Here is a 26,217-nt window from a genome sequence, read left to right on the forward strand (position 1 = left end):
TATATTGTTTGATTTTGTTAATATGGGATCCACTTTTTTTTTTTTTTTTTTTTTTTTTTTTACAGTGAGTTTGGAGATGGTGGGTTCCAATTTTTTTATTTTTTTATATTGCTTGATGTTGTTTAGTATGATGTCCACCCTTTATGGAATGCACTTTTTTTTTTGGACATTATTAGTTTGTACTATTTTTATGCATATAATATATATACATATATTATGTTCAAAACACGATTAATATAACATTGCAGTTTGTGTTCCGTATCTAAAACTTTATTATATTAGTGTTTGCTACAAAATACAAAGTCAACACTTTTTTTCTAACATTATATTTTTTTTAATATGGGGTTCACCTTTATTTTTTATTTTTTTTATATTGCTTGATTATGATAATATAGGGTCCACTTTTTTTTTTCCATGAGTTTGGAGATGGTGAGTTCCATTTTTTTTTTATTGCTCGGTGTTATTTAGTATGGGGCCCACCCTTTTTTTTAAGGGACAACGGACGACGAAGCATGGGTCTAAACCCATGCTTTATATAGTTTCTTCTTTTTTTATTTTTATTTTTTATATTGCTTGGTGTTCTTTAGGATGGGACCCACCCTTTTGGACATTATTAGTTTGCACTATTTTTATGCATATATATATATATATATATATATATATATATATATATATATATATATATATATATATATATATATATATATATATATATATATACATACACACACACACACACATGGGTTACTATGTTCAAAACACGATTAATATAACATTGTAGTTTGTGCTTCGTATTTAAAATTTTATTATATTAGTGTTTGTTACGAATACGCACGTGACAATGAATCCATCATTATTGACTTAATGAGATACTTTGGAAATTACATGAAACACGATTAATATAACATTGTAGTTTGTGCTCTGTATTTAAAACTTTATTATATTAGTGTTTGCTACGAATACGCACGTGGCAATGAATCCATCATTATTGACTTAATGAGATACTTTGGAAATTACATGAATATTGTTTGATTTTTTAATATGGGGTGCACTTTTTTTTTTGGACATTATTAATTTGCACTATTTTTTTAATATAAATTGTTGTTTAATATATATGGGGCCCACAACTTTTTTTTTAAATTGGAACGGATATATATATACCATAGAATTATGGGGTCCACAATTTTTTTTTGTTCAAAACACGATTAATATGACATTGTAGTTTGTGCTCCGTATTTAAAACTTTATTATATTAGTGTTTGCTACGAATACGCACGTGGCAATGAATCCATCATTATTGACTTAATGAGATACTTTGAAAATTACATGAATATTGTTTGATTTTTTAATATGGGGTGCACTTTTTTTTTTACATTATTAATTTGCATTATTTTTTAATATTAGTTGTTGTTTAATATATATGGGGCCCACAACTTTTAAAAAAAATTTGGAACGGATATATATATACCATAGAATTATGGGGCCCACAATTAAAAAAAAAAAAAAATTGGAAACGGACGACGAAAATGAGTTGGACTCACTTTTCTTATTGTAGTTTGTGCTCCGTATTTAAAACTTTATTATATTAGTGTTTGCTACGAATACGCACGTGGCAATGAATCCATCATTATTGACTTAATGAGATACTTTGAAAATTACATGAATATTGTTTGATTTTTTAATATGGGGTGCACTTTTTTTTTTGACATTATTAATTTGCAATATTTTTTTAATATTAGTTGTTGTTTAATATATATGGAGCCCACAACTTTTAAAAAAAAAATTGAAACAGATATATATATACTATAGAATTATGGGGTCCACAATTTTTTTTTATATTAGTTGTTTTGTTTAATATATATGGGTGAGGCTTTTTAATATATATGGGTGGGGCTCACATTTTTTTTTTTTAAAACTAAAGTGAAAACGGACGACGAAAGTGAGTTGGACTCACTTTTCTTAATAGTAGAAATAAAAATAAATATAAATAAATATAAATAAATAAATAAATATATAGTATAAATATAAAAATAAATATAAATAAAAAAACTCGTTTTCAGTCACTTTATTTTTTAAAATAAAATCACTTTTTTTTTTATGTACAAAAACGCCCACTAAGCATTGTGAAATTCGCTTATAGGTTTGACTAGAGAAAAGAGATCTTCGTTAAACCCTTTTAGACAACCTGAAACCTCTATTTCTTTTTTTTTTTTATGTACAAAAACGTCCACTAAGCATTGTGAAATTACGATTATAGGTTTGACTAGGGAAAAGAGACCGACTGCATCCTCGTTAAACCCTTTCACAGACAACCTTAAACCTCTCTTTCTTCCTCTGCTGCAGCTTCTTTGTTTTCCCCCAAAACATAAATTGTAAGGTTTTGGAGATTATGGCAACACATTCAGATGCTTACGCTGTTAAATCTCTTAACAAATCTCCTGGTCGCCGCCGTTTTACTGTAAGTTCTCTTTCTCTTCTTTGGGAACTTTAGTTTCTGGGGTTGCTACTACAGTAAAAATCAGTGTTAGTGAAAAAAGACATGGCTTTTGTGCTTTAGGAAAAGTGTGAACTTCAAACTATGACTTGTAGAATTGGGTTCGTTGTATTAATTTTAATTTCATTATTATACTACCAAATTTGTACTCCCTCCGTGGGCACGGAGTTTAAGGAACAAAAGGGAGACTTTTGAATCTTGTGTTCTTAAATTAAAGATGTGTTTAGTCCTTTAAATCTTGTGTAGAATATTGGAATTGACGAGACACTATTTTTTTGGGACATAACAAAAAGAAAAGTAAGACATTTAAATTGGGACAGAGGGAGTATATGTTTGGTATTTTTTAGATTTTCGTAAATTGTGCGTGTTGCTTCTAAGAAGCATGTTGCTTTTGAAATTACTAGCAAAAATAAACTTCAGGCTATTGGCATGTATGTTAAAAGAGGAAAAACAATAGCAATATTTAAGCATCAGTTGATACTTTTAATTTTAATTCGATTAATTTAAAGGTGTAAAATACTTATTATTTTTTATCAAATTTTGATTTGGATAATTCTAATTCAAATTCTCGGTTTAGCTCATTTTACTTGTCATGTTGTCTTTTGCATGGTTTTTTAAGAAAATGTCGATTAGAATTATAATTTGACTAATTTACCTTATTCATTATTTGATCAAAATAAAAAAGTAATTAAATTCTATGTTATTTTAAAATATAAAAATTTTAAGTATATTTATTTTAGTGAACATAATAAATAAATGACATGGCGGAATAGCAAATACAACAGTTTAATATCTAGATTAGATCTCAGGATAATATAAAAAAAGAAAGAAAACTGTATGGTTTGACTACTTAACTTTTTGAAGAAAAACAATTTTATTTACTCCCACTAATGGATTGATACGCACGTGGCAATGAATCCATCATTATTGACTTAATGAGATACTTTGGAAATTGCATGAATATTGTTTGATTTTTTAATATGGAGTGCACTTTTTTTTTTTTACATTATTAATTTGCACTATTTATATATATATACACACACACACACACACTATGTTCAAAACACGATTAATATAACATTGTAGTTTGTACTTTGTATCTAAAACTTTAGTATATTAGTATATACACACTATGTTCAAAATACGATTAATATAACATTGTAGTTTGTACTTTGTATCTAAAACTTTAGTATATTAGTGTTTACTACGAATACAAAGTCTACACTTTTTTTTACATTATTATTTTTTTAATATGGGGTTCACCTTTTTTTTTTTTTTTTTTTTTATATTGTTTGATTTTGTTAATATGGGATCCACTTTTTTTTTTTTTTTTTTTTTTTTTTTACAGTGAGTTTGGAGATGGTGGGTTCCAATTTTTTTATTTTTTTATATTGCTTGATGTTGTTTAGTATGATGTCCACCCTTTATGGAATGCACTTTTTTTTTTGGACATTATTAGTTTGTACTATTTTTATGCATATAATATATATACATATATTATGTTCAAAACACGATTAATATAACATTGCAGTTTGTGTTCCGTATCTAAAACTTTATTATATTAGTGTTTGCTACAAAATACAAAGTCAACACTTTTTTTCTAACATTATATTTTTTTTAATATGGGGTTCACCTTTATTTTTTATTTTTTTTATATTGCTTGATTATGATAATATAGGGTCCACTTTTTTTTTTCCATGAGTTTGGAGATGGTGAGTTCCATTTTTTTTTTATTGCTCGGTGTTATTTAGTATGGGGCCCACCCTTTTTTTTAAGGGACAACGGACGACGAAGCATGGGTCTAAACCCATGCTTTATATAGTTTCTTCTTTTTTTATTTTTATTTTTTATATTGCTTGGTGTTGTTTAGGATGGGACCCACCCTTTTGGACATTATTAGTTTGCACTATTTTTATGCATATATATATATATATATATATATATATATATATATATATATATATATATATATATATATATATATATATATATACATACACACACACACACACATGGGTTACTATGTTCAAAACACGATTAATATAACATTGTAGTTTGTGCTTCGTATTTAAAATTTTATTATATTAGTGTTTGTTACGAATACGCACGTGACAATGAATCCATCATTATTGACTTAATGAGATACTTTGGAAATTACATGAAACACGATTAATATAACATTGTAGTTTGTGCTCTGTATTTAAAACTTTATTATATTAGTGTTTGCTACGAATACGCACGTGGCAATGAATCCATCATTATTGACTTAATGAGATACTTTGGAAATTACATGAATATTGTTTGATTTTTTAATATGGGGTGCACTTTTTTTTTTTGGACATTATTAATTTGCACTATTTTTTTAATATAAATTGTTGTTTAATATATATGGGGCCCACAACTTTTTTTTTAAATTGGAACGGATATATATATACCATAGAATTATGGGGTCCACAATTTTTTTTTGTTCAAAACACGATTAATATGACATTGTAGTTTGTGCTCCGTATTTAAAACTTTATTATATTAGTGTTTGCTACGAATACGCACGTGGCAATGAATCCATCATTATTGACTTAATGAGATACTTTGAAAATTACATGAATATTGTTTGATTTTTTAATATGGGGTGCACTTTTTTTTTACATTATTAATTTGCATTATTTTTTAATATTAGTTGTTGTTTAATATATATGGGGCCCACAACTTTTAAAAAAAATTTGGAACGGATATATATATACCATAGAATTATGGGGCCCACAATTAAAAAAAAAAAAAAATTGGAAACGGACGACGAAAATGAGTTGGACTCACTTTTCTTATTGTAGTTTGTGCTCCGTATTTAAAACTTTATTATATTAGTGTTTGCTACGAATACGCACGTGGCAATGAATCCATCATTATTGACTTAATGAGATACTTTGAAAATTACATGAATATTGTTTGATTTTTTAATATGGGGTGCACTTTTTTTTTTGACATTATTAATTTGCAATATTTTTTTAATATTAGTTGTTGTTTAATATATATGGAGCCCACAACTTTTAAAAAAAAAATTGAAACAGATATATATATACTATAGAATTATGGGGTCCACAATTTTTTTTTATATTAGTTGTTTTGTTTAATATATATGGGTGAGGCTTTTTAATATATATGGGTGGGGCTCACATTTTTTTTTTTTAAAACTAAAGTGAAAACGGACGACGAAAGTGAGTTGGACTCACTTTTCTTAATAGTAGAAATAAAAATAAATATAAATAAATATAAATAAATAAATAAATATATAGTATAAATATAAAAATAAATATAAATAAAAAAACTCGTTTTCAGTCACTTTATTTTTTAAAATAAAATCACTTTTTTTTTTATGTACAAAAACGCCCACTAAGCATTGTGAAATTCGCTTATAGGTTTGACTAGAGAAAAGAGATCTTCGTTAAACCCTTTTAGACAACCTGAAACCTCTATTTCTTTTTTTTTTTTATGTACAAAAACGTCCACTAAGCATTGTGAAATTACGATTATAGGTTTGACTAGGGAAAAGAGACCGACTGCATCCTCGTTAAACCCTTTCACAGACAACCTTAAACCTCTCTTTCTTCCTCTGCTGCAGCTTCTTTGTTTTCCCCCAAAACATAAATTGTAAGGTTTTGGAGATTATGGCAACACATTCAGATGCTTACGCTGTTAAATCTCTTAACAAATCTCCTGGTCGCCGCCGTTTTACTGTAAGTTCTCTTTCTCTTCTTTGGGAACTTTAGTTTCTGGGGTTGCTACTACAGTAAAAATCAGTGTTAGTGAAAAAAGACATGGCTTTTGTGCTTTAGGAAAAGTGTGAACTTCAAACTATGACTTGTAGAATTGGGTTCGTTGTATTAATTTTAATTTCATTATTATACTACCAAATTTGTACTCCCTCCGTGGGCACGGAGTTTAAGGAACAAAAGGGAGACTTTTGAATCTTGTGTTCTTAAATTAAAGATGTGTTTAGTCCTTTAAATCTTGTGTAGAATATTGGAATTGACGAGACACTATTTTTTTGGGACATAACAAAAAGAAAAGTAAGACATTTAAATTGGGACAGAGGGAGTATATGTTTGGTATTTTTTAGATTTTCGTAAATTGTGCGTGTTGCTTCTAAGAAGCATGTTGCTTTTGAAATTACTAGCAAAAATAAACTTCAGGCTATTGGCATGTATGTTAAACCATTTAACTCATAGTAGCGAAGAGCTCCAGTAGTTAAATATTCCTAGTCAACTAGTTCAATTTTTAGCCCTTTATTGATGTTTGTGAATCAACCAGTGAAAACACTCTTTGTTTCTACGCTCAATTAGGGGTTGTTTGGTAGGATGTATTAGAGAAAATAATACATGTATTAGCTTTGGCATTCTTAATCCCTTGTTTGGTGGTGTTGTGGCGGATCCAGGATTTTCACTAAGGGGGTTCGAAAAATATTTGTAGTGTCTAGGATTTGAACTTGGAACCTCAAGGTGAATTTTGAACCCCCTTAACTACTGAGCCATCCTCTAGTCTTGTGTTCAGGGGATTCAAAATCTATATATGTACATAAAAAATAAATGATAAAATTACGTTATATGGATGGTGTAATTTTTTGCTGAGGGGGTTCGGGTCACCCCCTCCTAGATCCGCCCTGAATACATGGATAAGCATGATTAAAGACAGACAAAACTGCCCTTAATACAACAAACCAAACAGCGGATAAGAACTAATCCTCGCATAACTAATCCCCGCATTACTAAAACACCTTATCTAGTACTAGTCTTATAAACTTTACCAAATGACCCCTTACTGTCTTGAAGCGGCCTGAATATCTCAACTTATTTGCAGTTGCTTGTTCTTCTTCAATCGTAAGATTCAGTTTCTATGTCAAGGCTAGTTATATCAAACACTTTTGACTTACAGTCGAGCATATTAAATGTGCAATTACTGATAGCCTTTTGCTAGTCTATGATGCAAAAAGTATGAATAACATTAAGCCATTTCTACGACTAAAATTTGTACATGAGCCCTTTATACTCATTGTTGTTGCGCCTATGATTGTCAATTGTTGTTTTTCTTTTGTGGGGATTGAATTTGATGAGTTTTATGAATGGTGCAGTTCAAGACATTTTCGGAGCGGATTGAGGATGTTGACATTGATGTGTACAGAAATCTTGACCCTTTAAAAGCCGAGCCGTCTGAAGGTTCCTCTTTCTTCCGGGATTGCCTTACGGAATGGAGAGTACGTATTTTCATATTTTTATTTGACAATTTCCTTAACCTTATATGTAAAAGATGTCGAATATTTTGGAGAATTTTTTTGTTACAACTGTTTTATTTTTCTTGTTGAATAATGCATTAACTTTATATTTCAACTGCGAAGTGTCAAACTTTTTGGTTTTGTTAGAGTGACAGTTACAAGTCTTTTGTTTGGAGATTTTTTATATGGGCTTGAATTTTATGTTTGTGAAAAAATGCCAGCAAAACAATTCTGTTAATGATGTCTTGAGAAGTGAAAAGAAGCTCCCGTTTCACAAAGTTTACCTAGAAAATTATGTTTTTAGATAGTGTTTACATCTTTTGTATTGAAGAAGATTCAAACAGTTCATAAGGGTTCATGCACGATTTCTTTTCCCCATGAGCCTGTAAAACAAAGCACGGAAATGGTTGGTTCAGAGTTTTATAAGTTTCTCCAGTGTCCTAATAGTTTTGGACCTGTGCACGTGGATTTGGTTATAGTTTCAGTGCTTATAAGCACCAGTTCAAGCACATTCAACTGTTAGACAAGTTTTAATGTAGTTCGAAGGACATGCAAGAAGTACACATAGGCATCACACCACGTTCTACACAGATATGTCTAGGCAAATGAAGAGTTCATGCAATATAGCTTCTGACTGCTTTGCCATTTGATTTTGAAGTTGGGTTTCACTACTACTTATTGTGCTTTTCGTACTTCTTAAGGATGCTTTTTCTTTCTTTTTTGGATTTCCACTAATTCTTTTTTTCATTTTTGGACAAAATAACAGGAATTAAACACTGCAGAGGATTTTATTTCATTTTACGAGGAGATATTTCCCTTGGTACAGACACTACCGCAAATTATACTGCAGAAGGAACTGATAGTCGCAAAACTTCTTTCAAGATTGGACATGAAAGGGAGACTATCCCTTGCGCCAATACTCGGGTATTTTGCGAACTTACTGGGTTCTTTTAAGGACGATTCCCTTGGTTTTTGCCTTTTGTTTTTCTTATGAGCAGTACCTTTTCCCCCTCTAGTTTTGGAAGTTGAGCACCTCTATTACAAAATACTAAAAGTAGATTCTTATTGACCAAATTAAGAACTTTTATGAACAGGGAAATTTATTCAGGTTCCTTGATTTATTCCAATTTAAATATAAACCCTTTGCTAGTGGTAAGAGCGCGGAGCATGATGTGTGGGTTAGGCTCAGGTCACGGGTTCGAACCCTGCCACAAACAAAAACCTAGTATTTAAGTGGTGTAAAGGGGGGGGGGGTGCGTTATCTACCAAGTTTCGAACTATGTGCCACTGGCCTCGGAGATTTCTCGGTTATAAAAAAATAAAAAAGAAAGAAGAAAAATATTACTCCTTTGATTGTTCATCAATCTCCAGAAGCTAACTGCTAAACATGATCTTCTGTGGCAGTCTAGGAGTATTGGATTTTTTCTAACTTTAGAATTGAAAAAGGTTTCCTCTTATGATTTTTGCTATTTCTTTGCTATATGTTATTGTTCCAACCATTATTTTCATAGAGCACCCGAGATAAAGTGCTTAACTGTTTCTTTTTCCTCTTTATCATCAAGTTCCGTTATTGATGAGCTATACTTTTCTGTAGGTTGATTGCAGCCCTATCTAGAGATCTCCTGGAGGACTTCTTACCGTGAGTGCTGCTTGTGTCTGGTTTCCTTCTTCCTTCACGTCGATGAACATTGTGGGGGATTGTTTAGCACCTTGCTTATAGTTTCCCAGCAGTAAAATTTGGAAATAGTATCGTCATTTCTGGGAAGAATTCCCTAATATTGTTGCCGCTGCTGTCAACTTTTCTTTCTTATCTTGTTTGGTTGTCTTTTTGATTTTATCCTTCTCATTTTGCGGGTGATTTTCTTCTGTTGTAAATTGATACATTTCATTGGCTTCTGTTCGTTACTATGTTCTTTTCAGTTATTTGTGTTTCATTATCCTTGTTTTATATGTTCCCCTGTGCTTCATCTGTCTAATTCGATGATGTCGGGAATGATAAAAATTGTTCTATATGAGCTTGAAGAGGTTAAGTATCTGTGGGTGTGTGCCGATCAACTCTGTCCTAGTACTTCTACAAGTTTGGGCGTAAAGAACATCTTTCAACAGTTTTACCCATATCTTTATGCCAGCTTATTCCACTATGTTCTAGTACTTCATTAAGTTTGTGCATGCAGAACAGCTGTTAGTTCCTTTAAAAATTCTGCTCATATTTTTGTTGCCAGCTTTCTCCAGAGGGTTGCCGACTCTTTGGCGTGCCTTGTCAGTAGTGGTGCTGATAGAGAACCAGATATAATTGAGCAGGTACTGGGTTTTCCTCAAAGTAATCTTTAGCATACCGGCTTCAACATTATCTTCATATCAGATCTGAGTTCAATTCTTTGTTGTTTTGCAGATTTTCAAGTCATGGTCTTTTATTATGATGTACCTGCAAAAATATCTTGTTAAAGATGTTGTTGATGTTCTAAAGTAAGTTTACCCTACTATCAAAGCTTCAATTGGCAGATGTGACTGCGATTCCTCTGCCATTCAGCAAATCATACTTATAAGTTGTTCCCTGTAAACATAAATAATTGGAGGTTCCACTTGTTTTGGGTGTTGGTAAGTAGCTTATCCCCCTCTCTCTTTCTCTCTCCACAGGGTAACAGTAAAATTAAGATACTGTCCCAAGGAGTACGTCCATGAATTTATGGCTGACTCAGTATCATTCATATTGAGGAATGCTCCTGTTAAGCAGCTTATAAAAGGTATTCTACCTGTGTGCCTGTCAATTTGTGTTCTTGGAGAAGTTTCTATCCATAGAGATTTAGTTCGGCAAAAGAATATTTGACCTGTTTTTAGCTATCAGTTTCAAAATGTAATAATCAGCTGTTTCTATGTCTTAGCTTCTTGTATCACTCCTTTATGATCCTTCTTTGACATTCAGCTATTTTCAGCTAAACAATTATCTTTGCCGTTAACTTCATGAAATCAACAGGAGTGAGGAAGCTTATGTTTGAAGTTGCGAAGAAGCCATTGGAAATAAGAAAGTCTGCTGTCAGTTCACTATTGTGGTATGTTGTGAGAGGAAGCTCCTCAAGGTTACACTCAAGGGCTGAACAAGTGTTACGCCTACTGATGGACAAGTCTCTGTTTACTATAGGTGATCAGTTCACAGAAGGTAAGCTCATCTACCATTGCGGTACTTTCTATTTTGTTGCAGAAAATTGGAAGTGCTAGCTCCATATAAAATTGCGGTTAGATCTTCCCGTCTTCTATATTTTCAGGGTGGTAGGATATACAAAATGTACTGTGATTTAACCTTATCTGACTTCTTTTTATGCTTTTATTGAGCCGAGGGTCTTTCGGAAACAGCCGTCCTACCTTGGTAGGAGTCAGGTCTGCGTACACTCTACCCTCCCCAGACCCCACGATGTGGGATTTCACTGGGTTGTTGTTGTTGTTGTTGTACTGTGATTTACCTATGAGCCGGAGGGAAAAATGTCTAAAAATTTATTATATAACGTATAATTCATCATGACTTTAATCATGCGTGCTCAGTTCATATTAATGCGTTCTTGCTAGCTTATGGTTTTAAATATTGTTTGGAGCAATGAAATTGTTAATACAAACCTTATAAGAAATGAACATGTTAATACAATCTGTCATATTGTCGGGTCTTAACTTTTCCGTTTGACGTGTGTTCTTTGCAAAGTGTAGGTGCTGAGACCATTCTTGAAGTTCTTGTTCTAGCACTGCAGAGATTATGTGAGGAATTGGAAGCTACAGAGTTGGAGTTGATGTGGGTTTGCTTATATGAGGAGATAACTGAGTGTATATCTCAAGGCCATCTATTGCACCTTGGTCGCCTTTTATCCCTTCTTGTTTCTACCCTGCAAGTTAGTTACATGCAGAAAATTTCTGGTAGGTTATTAGTGTTGTCCATGTGCGTTGCCTCAGTACAGCATGAAATGGTTTTCTAAGATATTTTGCTTATTCCAGATTACAAAGGGGTGCTTCAATTGATCCAGTTACTTGTACAGACTTACATTCTGCCCTATCCTTCTGTGAAGGCAATTGATCAAACATCAAACATTGTTGACAAAGTTATGCAGTCAATGCTTTGCATTCTTGAGGGTCTATATAGAGCTAATAATATTTCTACTCTCTCTTCTGTTTCAATGCAATGGGCTCCTGTGTTTGATTTGAGGAATAAGAGGTATTGCTTTCTTTTGCAAGTGTGAGCTTGTCTTCCAGGTGACATTTTTGCTTGTTCCCTAACAATTGCCTATTGTTGTAGTTTGTTGTCTTTTGTCGAAGATCTCCTATTGAAGGACCCTGGCATTGTCCATTTCTTCAGAGCTAGCATTATAAGGTAATGTCCCTTGTTCCTGACTTTGTTTTTGCACAAGAAAGCACACTTCATGGATGAATTCTGGTTGCTTACTGGTTTTGTAATATTTCTCTCTTTGTGAAAGTTAATAGTTTGCTAACCAATCTTAACTTTCGAATGGCATTTCAGTGCATTAAATGATATGATAGAGATTTCAGAAGAAGAGGTTATATATCTGCTGCAGATCCTTTTTAAAAGGCTGCCAGTACAAGGACATAGCTTCTTGGATGAAGTTCCAAAGGAGAAGCTTTCAAGAATTCACAATTTTCTCCGAGAAGCCATTGGCCGTTGGATTCGGCGTATACAAAAGGAACCATTCTCTACCAAAATTGAAGAAAATGAGTTAGCCATACTGTGGGGAATCATTGGCTGCTATCCTTATGTAGTAGGTGGTTCAGCGAATGAGTCATTGCTAATGAACTTGGTTAATGCTCTAGATGAGCTTTTGAGTACTGAATCTGGTAAGACTTGTTATTGAGATGAGTTAGATTCCTTAGGGAGAACTTAGCTATTCAAAGTTCTATACCACCTTTGGCATTTGTAGGACCAGAAATTACAAATATTTCACACACCAAATGCTAAAATTTAGTTGGGGAATTTTGTTCCACGATATGGATCTTAGTGCCTATATGCTAGAATAGGTGACCTCTGTTTCTAAAAGAAATGAATCTCGATGATCTTGTTTGTTGTGACCCTTTCCTCACCATGTATAGTGAATTTTTTGTCACTAACTTATTACATGTCTCTCTTTCTGACTCTCCTTTGTGTGCTAGCTGACATTGCTGGGCATCCCAGAACTACCTGGCAGAGCTTGGTTGGTGCTGCATTGGGTTCTTATTGTAAGTTACTGGCCAATCAAAATTCCAGATGTGATGATTCTGTTGTAAGCAGGTTCTTAGATCTGGCAAGAAAGCACAAGACATGTTCTCAAGTGTTGTCTCCTGTAGCTGATATTTTAGATTCAGTTTGTGGGTATGTTGGTATATGTTTGAAAATCAGGCTTGGTAACACTTTTTGCTCCTCCTTTCAGTTGGTAACCCTTTAAAATTATGCTTGAAGGTCCATAATCCAAGCTGATGCAAGCACTAAAAAGTATCACCCAGAGCTTGTAGTGAGTAAGATGGTGGATGCGTTGGGCATGTTTGCTGCAAATTTGAGCCACCACGACAAGAAATTGCGTCTTTCGACCTTGAGAATATTGTGCCACTACGAACCTTTGACTGATGCCAGCTCTACTAATGAACAACCACTTAAGAAAATGAGAATGGATAATCCTCAGGCTACTCTGGTGGACTACCATGGCAATAATGTACAAATGTGATACCTTATCCTTTGTAACTTTGTTATATAATTTCTTCCGTCACTAAACATTTCCTGGTTATTTTCAGGTGGTTCATCTCCTACTTTTAATTGAAGAAACGCCTCTTTCTATTGCAACCAGTAGAAAAGTCATTCTACAGATATCCAAAATACAGATGAGTTTATCTGCTGGAAGGGTAGCTGAAGAGTATATGCCTGTTGTTCTTAGTGGAATTATTGGAATCTTTCATAACCGTTTTAGCTATTTGTGGAACCCAACATTGGACTGCATAGCTGTCCTCCTCAGTCAATACTTTGGGCTGCTGTGGGACAGATATATTGGGTACCTTGATCATTATCTGTCTGTTTTTCTGGGTTCTCATGATGAAGCTGCCGAAAGCGAGCGGGGATCGATAGAGACAGCTAATAGTATGTTCCATCTATTTTATCCCAAACCTCAAAGATAAATTCGAGACCTGTTTGATAAATTCGAGACCTGTTTGCTAGCTCTTCTTTTGGTCCATATAGTCCGAACTTGCTATTTTGCTGAACGTCTGTTCTTTTTTATCCAAATGGTTTCACTTTAGTGTTAATTACTGTGATATATATCTGCAGATTTGACTGGAAGCTTCAGGTCTTATGTCTTTCCGGTGTCTGATGGTGCGTCGTGTGCAACAATTTTTTCTTTGTTGATTCAGTGTTTGCAGAAAATTCCATCTGTTGCCGAATCACGTTCACGACAAATCATACCTCTGTTCTTGAAGTTCTTAGGCTATAATGTTGAAGATCTTAAGAGGTGCATTTATTTTTCAACTATAGTTTTTAGGTTTGGGGAAAGTGTGTTTGCTTCTATCTTCTCCAATTGACCCGTGCTTATCTGCTTGTTCTGGAAAATGCAGTGTGGAATTATACAATCAGGAGGGTTGTAAGGGGAAAGAGTGGAAAGGCATTCTTCAAGAATGGTTGTCCTTATTCAGACTGATGCGCAACTCTAGGTCTTTTTATCTCAATCAATTCTTCAAGGAGGTTTTGCTGTACAGGTTTGCATTTTAAATTATTCTCAATAGTCAAAATTAGTATACTCTATTAAATCTTATTTGAGGTTACTTATTTGTTGTATTCTTCTTCTTCCTTTTTGTTTTGGGGTTTTTGTGTGTGTGTGGGGGGTGTGTTCAGACTTCTTGAGGAAGATGATGCTGAATTGCAAAATAAGGTCCTTGATTGCCTGTTAAATTGGAAAGATGACTTTTTACTTCCGTATGATCAGCATCTAAAAAATCTGATCAATTCGAAAAGTCTGAGGGAGGAGCTCACGACATGGAGCTTATCTAGGGAATCAAATTTTGTTGATACAAGGCATAGAGTTTTCCTTGTGCCTGTTGTTATCAGAATACTGGCTCCAAAAGTCAGAAAGTTAAAGGCGCTCGCTTCTCGTAAGGTATTCATCAAATTTATTCAACTTCCTCTGGCCTCTAGTATCATAGCTTTGTGTTTCCTTTTTGTTTCCCATTCTTTTTGTTTCTTCTTTATTTATCATCCCCAGTACAATACAGTAACTCGATGCATTATTTCTCTTAGCATGCAAGTGTCCAGCACCGAAAGGCGATTCTTGGCTTCTTAGCTCAGCTAGATGTTGAAGAGCTTCCTCTTTTATTTGCCTTGCTGATAAAACCCCTTGTATCTGCTTCACAAGGTGCTGCAGCAAAGAGTGCATGGCCCCGGACCACACCTGAAATTCTAAAGCATGCGTTTGACTCATTTAGTGTCTTGGAGCATTTTTCCAGAGATTGCATCAATGACATTTCGTGGAAGAAGCGATACGGTTTTCTGCATGTAATTGAGGATATTGTAGCTGTTTTTGATGAAGTGCACATTAGCCCTTTTCTTGATCTGTTAATGGGGTGTATTGTGCGCCTCCTGGAAAGCTGTACATCAACTCTTGAAGGCACAAGAAATGGTGGGGGGCCAGCTGATCATGGTCACCAAGTAGAGGATAAAATCATGGTAATCTCATCATCTGCTGTAAGTCTAGCAGGCTTAAGTTTAGAAAAAAAAAAGGCTGATGCTGTTGCCCCATAATATTGTATTAAGTTTGACACTGAATAGTAAAGGATTTTGGATATCCCGTATATCCCTTGATTCAGTTTTTGGTGGTTGACAGTGTTAGTACTCTTTTTCTTGACCAAATCACCCTTGAGCAATAAACTAAAAGAGGTCCTTTTCGGAGGGTGGTTCGGTCAAATTATTCATAAAATATAAGGCTTAGAATGGGGAAGGGATGGGAGGTAGTACTTTGCTCATTTTTCCAGTTAGAGTAGTTGTCCTTTTGGTTTTAATAGGCACCATTTCCTTCACCATTTTCTTTTTTTATGTATTCACAATTTGGCCTCGAGAGGAATTCAAGAACTTTTAGCTGCTGAAGTAGTAGGTTTTCTCTATATAATTTCGAGAAAACTAAAGGAGGCTCTGCGTTTGTGGTGAAGTTGCAAATTGAATGAAGTACTACTTATTAAACAATTGAAAATACTATATCAAAGAAATGCTTATCAACCAATGTCTTCGTTTTTGTGCAGACAAACATGGCTGCAAAGCAGTCCAAGGATTTGAGATCTTTATGCCTGAAAATCATCTCTTTTATCCTTAGCAAATACGAGGATCATGATTTCAGTCCTGAATTTTGGGATTTGTTCTTTATGTCAGTAAAACCTTTAGTTGCTGGTTTCAAACAGGAAGGCGCTAGTAGTGAGAAGCCGAGCTCTTTATTTTCTTGTTTTCTGGCTATGAGTAGAAGTTCCAAGCTTGTGCCTCTGTTGTCCCGAGAAAAGAATCTTGTACCTGATATTTTTGAGATGCTAGCAGTCTCAACAGCATCGGATGCCATAGTTTCCTCGGTTCTTAAGTTTGTCGAGAATCTATTGGATCTTGATGTTGAGCTGGGTGATGAAGACAACCCGCTTAGGAGCTTATTGCTTCCTCATGTTGATGTACTAGTATGCAGTTTGCATCGTCTTTTTGTACATGATGGTGCAACAAAGAGGTATGGCGATATGAAATTAAGCTTCATTGCTTTATTTTTTTCCTTCTTTTGAGATTGTGTCAACTTATAGACTTCACCATGGGGACTGCTTCCTACTTGCTTGTTATAGATTTATTGCGCAACTTATTGGTGTGCAATAACCTTTAAACAATTAATCCATGTAAATTGTATATTCTAAAAGTTTGCGACGTACCGGCCTCAAAACTGTTCATTAGCTGATATTACAAATTTTGACAGTCACCTAAGAATATGATGACTTATGACGTTTTAAACATTTGAGAGCCTATCAAAACGTGTTATGTTCACATCAAATGTGGATGGAGAATAGTGTACGTAATGCTAAAGTATTGTCTGTAGACTCGATACAGTTGATGTATGGAAGTTATGTTCTCCTCTAAAGTGTTCCATTATCTCTTTTGACCACAGTTTTACTTGCATTGGTAATTGGTAACTATGAATATTCACATAGGACTCAAATATCATCTTAAAGTATGTAGTGGCACTCTTAAAACTATCCAGGTCACTGAAGGAAAATTCATTTTAAAAGTTTCTCAGTTTTGTGTTGGAACATTCCGAGTTTTATGAATTTATCTTACTTGCACCTTCTTAATCCTTCCTCAGCTTCCTGTCCCTTTTTACTGTCGATTTTCTTCGCTGCTATTTGGAGCTACCAGCTGGATTGCTTGTATCGGCTTGTTCTTTTATTTTATTAATCTTTTCTTAAATTGTTGGGTTAGTGAATTGTTTCTCTCCCCAAGACCAGGCTCCTTAGTTCCTTACTTATACTATAACTAGGCTTATGTATGGGCGGGAGAGCAAGCGAGGGGATGGAGGGACGTAGGGAAAGTGAGATTGAGATTTTGATTGTTTGTTCATATATATGATAAGGTCCTGTTCTTACTTATGTGCCAACATGGAGAGATAAGCTTATCTGGGTTACATGCTCCCTGTTTATGTCCCTCACCCCATAACCACGAGAGAGAGAGAGAGAGAGAGAGAGAGAGAGAGAGAGAGAGAGAGAGAGAGAGAGAGAGTCATCCACCCTATATGGCTAAGTGGACTTAGCATGCTGTTTATGTAACTAAAGTGTTGTATGAGATGTGCTAGCATCAGTTCTCTTTTCAACAGATCTGTTCACCTTTTCCAGGAAGATTGTCAAATATCCTGGGGAAAAAGAGCTCAAGGTTTTCAAGCTTTTATCAAAGCACATAAAGGGACCGTTGGCTGCAAGGAAGTTTCTTGATATCTTGCTTCCGCTTCTGTCAAAGAGATCCAATGACCCTGGTCAGAGTCTCTCTCTGTTTTATCTCAAAGTTTAGGTGGACCTGTTTGGTCTCAAGTCCTTGCGCTTTTTCTAAGAATACCTTTCTTTCTGCTTGTAGATATTTGTGTAGGCACTTTACAGATTATTAAGGATATTGTAGAACCATTGGGTAGTGAAAGCAGTAAAAAGATCGTCAAATCTGTTTCTCCCCTCGTAATTTCTGCTGGCTTGGACGTCCGCACTTCTATTTGTGATGTTCTTGATGCTGTCGCAGCGAATGATTCTTCTGTACATCCTACGGTAGTTCTAGCCCCTCTAGTTTTCTCTTAATTTTGTTGCTTTAGGTGTTTGTTGACGTAAATACACCTGTTAATCTCATACAGGCAAATCTTCTTCGTGAATTGAATGCTACGTCTACAGTGGAGTTGGGAGATCTAGATTATGATACCGTAATTGCTGCTTATGAAAAGATAAGTGCAGATTTTTTCCACACTGTCCCAGAAGAGCATGCATTGATTATTCTGTCACATGCTATACATGATATGTCATCTGAGGATCTTATTCTGAGACAGAGTGCATATAGATTGTTGGTTTCATTTGTGGAGTTTTCTAGTCAAATGCTCGATAAAGAGTTGAAATCTGAAGAAGAATCTTCTGGAACCTGGGTTAGGCATATCCTAAGCAACTTCTTTTTGAAGCACATGGGTACTGCAATGAACAAAGAAGATACAATTCAGAAGGTATGAAATACAAGAGCTGAAAGAAAGCTTTACTTATCTGGTTACTTTCCTTTCTCGACTTTGATTTCCTTTTGTGTTTTCCAACCATCAACACTTGAGTCAGTTATTTGAATTGCTAGTGGTTATTTACACAACATATTTTTTTGATCCATATGTCTCGAGGTTCCTCTCTCCCGCTGTATTTCCACAAGGATCGGAAGTTCCGCTAATGCTGGTTTTCTGATTTTAGGTATGGATCGATCTACTTCGAGATATGGTCCTGAAGCTTCCAACGGTGGAAGACTTCAAATCATTTGCAGTTCTTTACAGTGAAGATCCAGAGCAGGACTTCTTCAACAATATTGTGCATTTGCAAGTAAGTTATTCCCATATTGCCATAGAATCTTTGGTATATACTATATCTTCTCTGCAAGTTACTCTTTTAAGTTGGCGTAAACTTACTGCTCCATTTTATTTATGCTTCTCCATTAGTAGTCTTAGTTTATTCTTTAACGGGAAGATTCTTAACTCCCTTGGACGTTCTCACGATGCTCTATTTACTCTCTTTGTTGAAAAAATAAATGGTGCAAAAAGTAGTTTGTATCCGTGCTTTTTGACCTTATGCCATTACGTTTGTTTATTCAGAGACACAGGAGAGCAAGGGCTTTGTTACGCTTTAAGAATGCCATCAGTTCTGGAAATTTGTCCAAGGTGGTTACTTGCTTTTTTCTTTTAAGCACCACAATTTGTGCTCTGTGTTGCTTTGCGGTACTAATAGTTGGGAATAATTCTGGTGCAGGTTCTCATAAATAAAGTCTTTATCCCTCTTCTTTTCAAAATGTTGCTTGATGGACAAGTTGGGAAGGGTGAAAATATTAGAAGTGCATGTTTGGAAGCTGTTGGATCAATTTCTAAATTCATGGAGTGGAGACTGTATTATGCATTACTCAATAGATGCTTCCGGGAGATGACACTGAAACCAGATAAACAAAAGGTGTTGTTGCGGTTAATAAGCTCCATTTTGGACCAGTTCCATTTCTCTCAGACTCATTCTGATCATGACACCAAGGATTCTGTGCAAGATATTCAAAATACTTGTTTGATAGAGTCAGGCAAAGTCATCGGCTCTTCTGAACTTGCGGAAATACAAATGTGCCTCCAAAAGGATTTGCTTCCCAGGGTACACAAAATGTTGACTGCTGATACTGATAATCTCAATGTAAACATCAGTCTAATTCTGCTTAAATTGCTCAAGCTACTTCCTGGAGACATCATGGACGTGCACCTTCCATCTATAATGCATCGCATAGCAAATTTCCTTAAGAATCGTTTGGAAAGTGTTCGTGATGAAGCCAGAGGTGCTTTGGCTGCTTGTTTAAAAGAACTAGGGCTAGAGTTCTTGCAATTTGTTGTCAAAGTCTTGAGAGGCACTCTGAAGAGAGGATTTGAATTGCATGTTTTGGGATTCACTCTGAATTTTCTATTATCAAAATTTCTTCTAAATCCCAGTAGTGGGAAGTTGGATTATTGTTTAGAGGATCTTCTCTCGGTCGCAGTAAATGATATACTTAGTGATGTTTCGGAGGAGAAAGAGGTTGAGAAGATTGCTTCAAAGATGAAAGAGACTAGGAAGCAAAAGTCATATGATACCCTTAAATTGATTGCCCAAAGCATCACATTCAAAACACATGCTCTGAAGCTGCTTGCGCCAATTCTTAAGAATCTACAAAAGCAGCTGACTTCAAAAGTAAAATCAAAATTAGAGAACATGTTGGCTCATATAGCTGCTGGAATACAGTGTAATCCCTCTGTAAACCAGATGGAACTCTTTATCTTTGGTTATGGTCTAATTAAAGATGGCATAAGAGATGAATCTCCTGGGCATGCAGAGACATCAACTTCAATGGAAAGTAAGCAAAAGAAAGATGGAGTAAGCAGCCAGATTGCTAAATCAGATAAGTTGGTCAGTATTGATCCACGATATTCCCATCTTATCACTGAATTTGCTCTTGGAGTGCTTCAGAATTACATGAAGGACATGAAGTTTGACAAGAAAGATGAGCAGTTATTATCAATGCTAGATCCATTTGTGAGATTATTGACTGAATGCTTGAACTCAAAATATGAGAATGTCATGTCTGCCTCACTTAGGTGCTTATCTTCTCTGGTGAGGCTCCCTTTGCTATCACTTGAATCTCAGGCTGAGAAGATAAAGAATTCATTACTGAATATTGCTCAAGGTTCAGTAACTTCCAGTAATCCATTATTGGAGTCTTGCATTAAGTTGCTTACAGTGCTTTTGCGTAGCACTAAGATCACACTTTCTACGGATCAACTGCATATGCTAATCCAGTTTCCTCTTTTTGTTGATCTTGAAAGAAATCCCTCTTTTGTGGCTCTCTCACTGTTGAAAGCAATAGTGAGTAGGAAGTTGGTAGTTGCAGAAATCTATGATATAGTTCAACGTGTTGCAGAGTTGATGGTGACTAGTCAAGTTGAATCAATTCGTAAGAAGAGCAGCCAAATTTTGCTGCAGTTTTTACTGGACTACCATATATCTGAGAAACGTCTGCAACAACATCTTGATTTCTTACTTTCAAACTTAAGGCAAGGGCATAAGGGCTCAATCAATTCTTTCATTTGGTAAATTTTATAGATGGCGACATCTCTGTAACAATGGTTTTTATTTTTTGCAGATATGAGCATTCAACGGGGAGAGAGGCCATCCTTGAAATGCTTCACGCTATTATAATGAAATTCCCAGTTAGCATCATAGATGAACAATCTCAGACGTTTTTTCTGCATTTGGTGGTTTGTCTGGCGAATGATCGTGACAACAAAGTCCGTTCAATGACTGGTACAGTCATAAAGTTACTTATTGGACGAGTCAGCCCACGTTCGCTCCAGTCAATTCTTGAGTTTAGTCGGTCCTGGTATCTGGGAGATAAACCACATTTATGGAGTGCTGCAGCACAGGTAAAGGAATGAAAATCCCAAACTGTTCTTTTATTTCAACTACATTATGCCCGATTAGCTTGATCAGGTTGTGTTACTATCGAGGAGCAAGTTTGGAAATACTAAAGAAGGATTACAAGTTCCACATGTCATTCGCTTTTTTACTTTTTTGCTTATGTATGAACCATGAATTAAATAACAGGAAGATGGACGAGTTGACCTCAACGTTTTTTTCATGAATCTGAGATATAACTTCTTCCTCATCAAAAATAGAAAAAAATGTTTCAAGGCTTCGTCATTTCTTGTACAGGTTTTGGGGTTACTCATTGAAGTACTTAAAGATGGTTTCCAAAAGTATATTGATAGCCTCTTGCCTGTTTTGAGAAATATCTTGCAATCTGCTGTTAATGTTCTTACAAATAAGCAAGTGGATCTACCAAATGATGCGACAATTTCATCTTGGAAAGAAGCATATTATTCACTGGTTCTGTTTGAGAAGATATTAAATCAATTTCCTAAGTTGTGCTTCAGAAAGGATCTTGAGGTATTTATCCCTTTCTTTTAATTTTTTGTCAGAAATTAAAGTTACTATCCTACTAGGTACTAACTGATTACTTCTGTAAATATGAGCATTTATAAAATCTGCCTTCCATCCGGACTTATTCTATTGGAATTACATGGAGCTAATGGATATTCATAACTGGTTGAGTGCTTTTTGAGACATTGTTTTGTTACTTCATAGCATCACATTGAATGTTTGTCTCTGTAGAATGACAAAATAACAATATTTTCTGTTTCTATCCTTTATTCCATTAGTGCTTATGTAGTAATTGGATATCAGAGTGCGTTAGTGCTGCTGTATTTCATTATTTTAGATACAACAACAAGAACAACAACATACCCAGTGTAATCCCAAGTCATCCGTAATATGTCCAACTTCGTATATGTACGAGGGGACTTATGTCTAAACCACTGGGCCTCATTTTGGTTTGTGATAGATTTAAGTAACTAGTACTTCTTTTGTGTGGCTAAAAGCACTTTGGGAAATCTTACCTTATTAAAAAAAAAGCACCTTGGGGAAATTGCTTCAGGCCTCAAACTTAGCAGCATGCCAAAAGATAGTTTGCAACTACAAACTAGGTGTAAAGTTAAGAAGCATTTGAGAATCAAGTGCTTTAAGTTTGAAGTATATACCGGGGAAAGTCTATCAATTAAAGCAAGCGTTCCCGCAGCTACCACACTCTCATCTCCAGATTGCCGATAACTTGTCCTGTTTTGTGGATAATCTTATTTTGTCTCAAATTTGGTTTCTGACTAATATTTTTACTGACATCTCACAGGATCTGTGGGAAGCAATCTGTGAGTTGCTTTTGCATCCGCATCTGTGGTTGCGCAACATATCAAACCGTCTTGTGGCTGGCTACTTTGCCACTGTAACCGAGGCTTGTAAAGAAAACCTTAAAGGAACTTACTATTTGATGAGGCCAAGTAGACTTTTCTTCATAGCTACTTCTCTTTGTTGTCAGCTGAAGGTGCTGCAGACCGATGCTGCTGCCAGTGATCTCATTACTCAAAATCTTGTCTTTTCAATTTGCTCCCTGCATTCATTCTTAGGAAGAAATGAATGTAAAGATCGAGACAAGTTCTGGTCCACCTTTGAACATGATGAGCAGGGTCTTCTACTTAAGGCTTTTCAACAGCTTGATTCAAGGATAGGGAAAAACATCTATTTATCTCTTGTCTCGGACCTTAGCGGTCAAGAAGATGAAAACCAGCGCTACTTGGTCATTTCCTACTTGCTTAAGACCATGGGGAAGATTTCCCTTCATGTGGAGGATATGCAGGTGGGTGGCTCTGTTTGCTCGACCCTAAAAATTTCTTAGCCTAGTCATTGCTATATAATATTTTTGGCCTTACTCTCCCATATGTTGTGCGAGGAGCGACTGTCTCATGCTGTGGAATGTGTGTCTTCTTTTGCAGATGAAAATTATCTTCAATTGTTTTAAATCAGTTTCACCAAAGCTTATAGATCAGAAGAGATTGTTGACCCCTGAAGGTGAGGTTGATTGCCAAAGCTTTGCATATCATATGCTGTTGCCGCTGTACAAAGTTTGTGAAGGATTTGCCGGAAAAGTTATATCAGGTATGTCACTTCTAGTTAAAAAAAAAAATGGACAAAGGGATACACTTGATTTTGAAAAAAAGGCGAGGGATCCATGCATTCTGTCTGTCAGGAACTTTAAGCAGTCCAAGTTCCCGTCAAGTCAATTTCCCCACCATTTACAAAATGCTCTTCACCTTCTTCTTGGTTCCGAGTAATTAAATGTATATATAATGATTACGTTCGCACCGTATCTACAGATGACGTGAAACAAATGGCTGAAGAAGTGCGCGGGAGCATAAGCAAAGTTATAGGAGTGCAGAGTTTTGTCCAAATCTACAGTCATATAAGGAAGAATCTCAAATCCAAGAGGGATAAGAGGAAACAAGAAGAGAAGGTGATTGCTGTGGTTAATCCAATGAGAAATGCCAAGAGGAAGCTGAGGAATGCAGAAAAGCATAAAGCACACAAGAAAAGGAAAATGATGGCAATGAAGATGGGAAGATGGATGTAGTTAGTTATACTGTGTTAGGTGTGAACAATTGATCATCTTTAACACGATGAAGGGTGGGTTCCATCTGGGAGTTAGAGTTGGCATCATTCTCACGCCTTGTCATCAGATAACAAAGTAGATTTCGCCCAGAACCCTCCACTGCCCGGCACAGCCCTCCCCTAAGTAGGTCCTATAGAAAATTGTGTTTAATTTATTTGATCAACTTTTTCATTGTATAGTGCTAGTAGTTGCACTAAGCTTAGTTAAAGAGTTGAATCTGTATAGTGAATATAGTGGCTCTTTTTGATTAACCTACAATGACAGAGAACCTTGTAAGTCATTGAACAGTGTAATTTAAGGCTTTTTGGTAATGGGAACAGTCTTGTTGATGAGTGTTCTTCCTATTTTTGGAATGCAAACAAAGGGTAATCATGTGGTTTTACTTGGTGTATGTCACACTGAATGGAAATGATGCCTAAGAATTGGAATTAAAGATCTCGTCTTTTAGTGTTAAAATTGTCATCAAATGATATTTGGCAAAGATTTCCTTCAACTTGCATCCGATATTCTCAATTCCAAGCAAATTGGGGTTGGTTTTATGAATTAAATTGCTCCATTTAAGCTCGACTACTCTGTATTGTAATGATTCAATATTAATTAGTTTTATGCTGGTTGCGAGTATTGTAATCTTCCTGCTTTATCTAGATTTGAGACCAACAATTTGAAAATGAGCTGAGACATCAAGTAATTTCCTAGAAAGAATTACAAATCATGAATTGTACTGCATCGTCAGTACCACTTGAAGAAGCTCTTGTTTAATTTTATTTGATTAACCTTATGGATGCTTCAATATCTAATGGCCTAAGGTTTATAAACTTTGTTATTTTATTTCAAAATTTAGTTTTAGGAATTTGGTAAAATCATATTTCATCAGGCTACAAGAAAATAAGGTCAAGATTTATGTATGAACTGCAATATAATAATTTATATAGTCAAGCATAAGAGATAAATAAATCTATGAATGAAAAAGAAAAAGTGAGTACAAACACGGAAAATGTAACATTATTAGATAACTTTTACTTTTGTAGGAAGAGACCATCACATGTGGGTATATCCATAGTTGCTTCAGTGGGCTCCATTTCCGTTGTGCATTTCGAATTTGTAGCAATTGACTTAGCATGCTTTGAAAAGTAGATTCTAAATTTCTAATATGAAAATTGAATTTAAATTAACTGAGTGTTGTTGGGAAATTTTGAAATTTTTGGCAATTTACTATTATTGCAAAACGAGTTTGTTATGTTTATTATTATTTTGAAAAAATAATGATTGAAATTTGTTCTTTATGATATTTTGAACTTACTCAAATTTAAGCTCATTTGGAGTAAATTTGGGTGTTGATCTTCTACATATAATTGTCTTTTTTTTTTTTGGCTATATAGATTAATACGGAAGTGCATAAAAAGTCCCTAAGTTTTACTCAATTGTAATTTGTACATCTAAATTGTGGTGTGTTTGGATTACTTATTGAATTCCTTTTTTATGGCTTATTATAACCTTATCGTGCCATGTGGCGGAAAGAGTAGTTTCACCCCTGCTTGGAAGCACAAGAAAAGTGAAAAGAAAAAATAATGTGGCCTTTTCTTTTAAACAACATTTTGAATTTATAACGGTTAAGTATCTCGTGGTCACCAACTAGAGACAACTTATCTTCTCTCCTCAACACTAATTCTTCTCGAATCTCAATTTCTCAATTACTAACAACATTAACATGTTATACATCCACGAAGGGGACGACACAAATCTTGGCAAAGTATCTAAATCCTTATGCAATAAAAATTCAGCAAGTCGACATTTCTATTAAATGATGACGAATTCAGCAAGTCGACATTTCTATTAAATGATGACGATGACGATGACGACATTTCTATACTGGTTTCATTTTGTTCCGTCAAACTTCAACCAACAAACTCTTCAACCAACTTTGTTGTTTTCTGTCCAATGTCTATTTCATTCCAAGTCATAGATGAGCAATGACAAAGCCACTTGATGAATCCATTTCATTAAATACACTATGTCCATTTCATTAACTACACTATGTAATAGAATAAAAATAATTTATATATATCAACGATAAATGACAAACTGGCCTAACAAGAACCCCACAAGTAATTTCCTATAAGGAATCACTATCATGAAGTGTACTGTATTTATAACTAATATTTC

At 34.8% G+C, this 26,217-nt stretch overlaps 1 protein-coding gene across 2 annotated transcripts; it reads left to right on the forward strand.

Moving 5' to 3' along the window:
* The first annotated feature begins 6,008 nt into the window (after positions 1-6,008).
* On the forward strand, positions 6,009-24,383 carry LOC132608895 (uncharacterized). 2 transcript variants are annotated; one of them, XM_060322676.1, is made up of 31 exons: positions 6,010-6,225; positions 7,617-7,739; positions 8,524-8,681; positions 9,352-9,396; positions 9,980-10,058; positions 10,150-10,223; positions 10,395-10,501; positions 10,732-10,914; positions 11,454-11,657; positions 11,736-11,952; positions 12,034-12,108; positions 12,256-12,587; positions 12,900-13,098; positions 13,186-13,435; positions 13,515-13,854; positions 14,041-14,221; positions 14,325-14,465; positions 14,602-14,863; positions 15,004-15,429; positions 15,999-16,462; positions 17,610-17,746; positions 17,845-18,026; positions 18,110-18,466; positions 18,696-18,821; positions 19,091-19,156; positions 19,245-21,052; positions 21,142-21,421; positions 21,711-21,944; positions 22,741-23,244; positions 23,381-23,543; positions 23,762-24,383. In XM_060322676.1, exons 1-31 carry the CDS (start codon positions 6,157-6,159, stop codon positions 24,013-24,015), a joined length of 8,040 nt encoding a protein of 2,679 aa, XP_060178659.1. In that variant the 5' UTR covers positions 6,010-6,156; the 3' UTR covers positions 24,016-24,383. The 2 variants fall into 2 exon arrangements, with proteins under 2 accessions (XP_060178660.1, XP_060178659.1); XM_060322677.1 differs by lacking the exon at positions 21,711-21,944 and having other exon boundaries at positions 6,009-6,225.
* The last annotated feature ends 1,834 nt before the right edge of the window (positions 24,384-26,217 follow it).

This window comes from Lycium barbarum, chromosome 9, assembly GCF_019175385.1.
Source record: "Lycium barbarum isolate Lr01 chromosome 9, ASM1917538v2, whole genome shotgun sequence".
Taxonomy (NCBI): Eukaryota; Viridiplantae; Streptophyta; class Magnoliopsida; order Solanales; family Solanaceae; genus Lycium; species Lycium barbarum.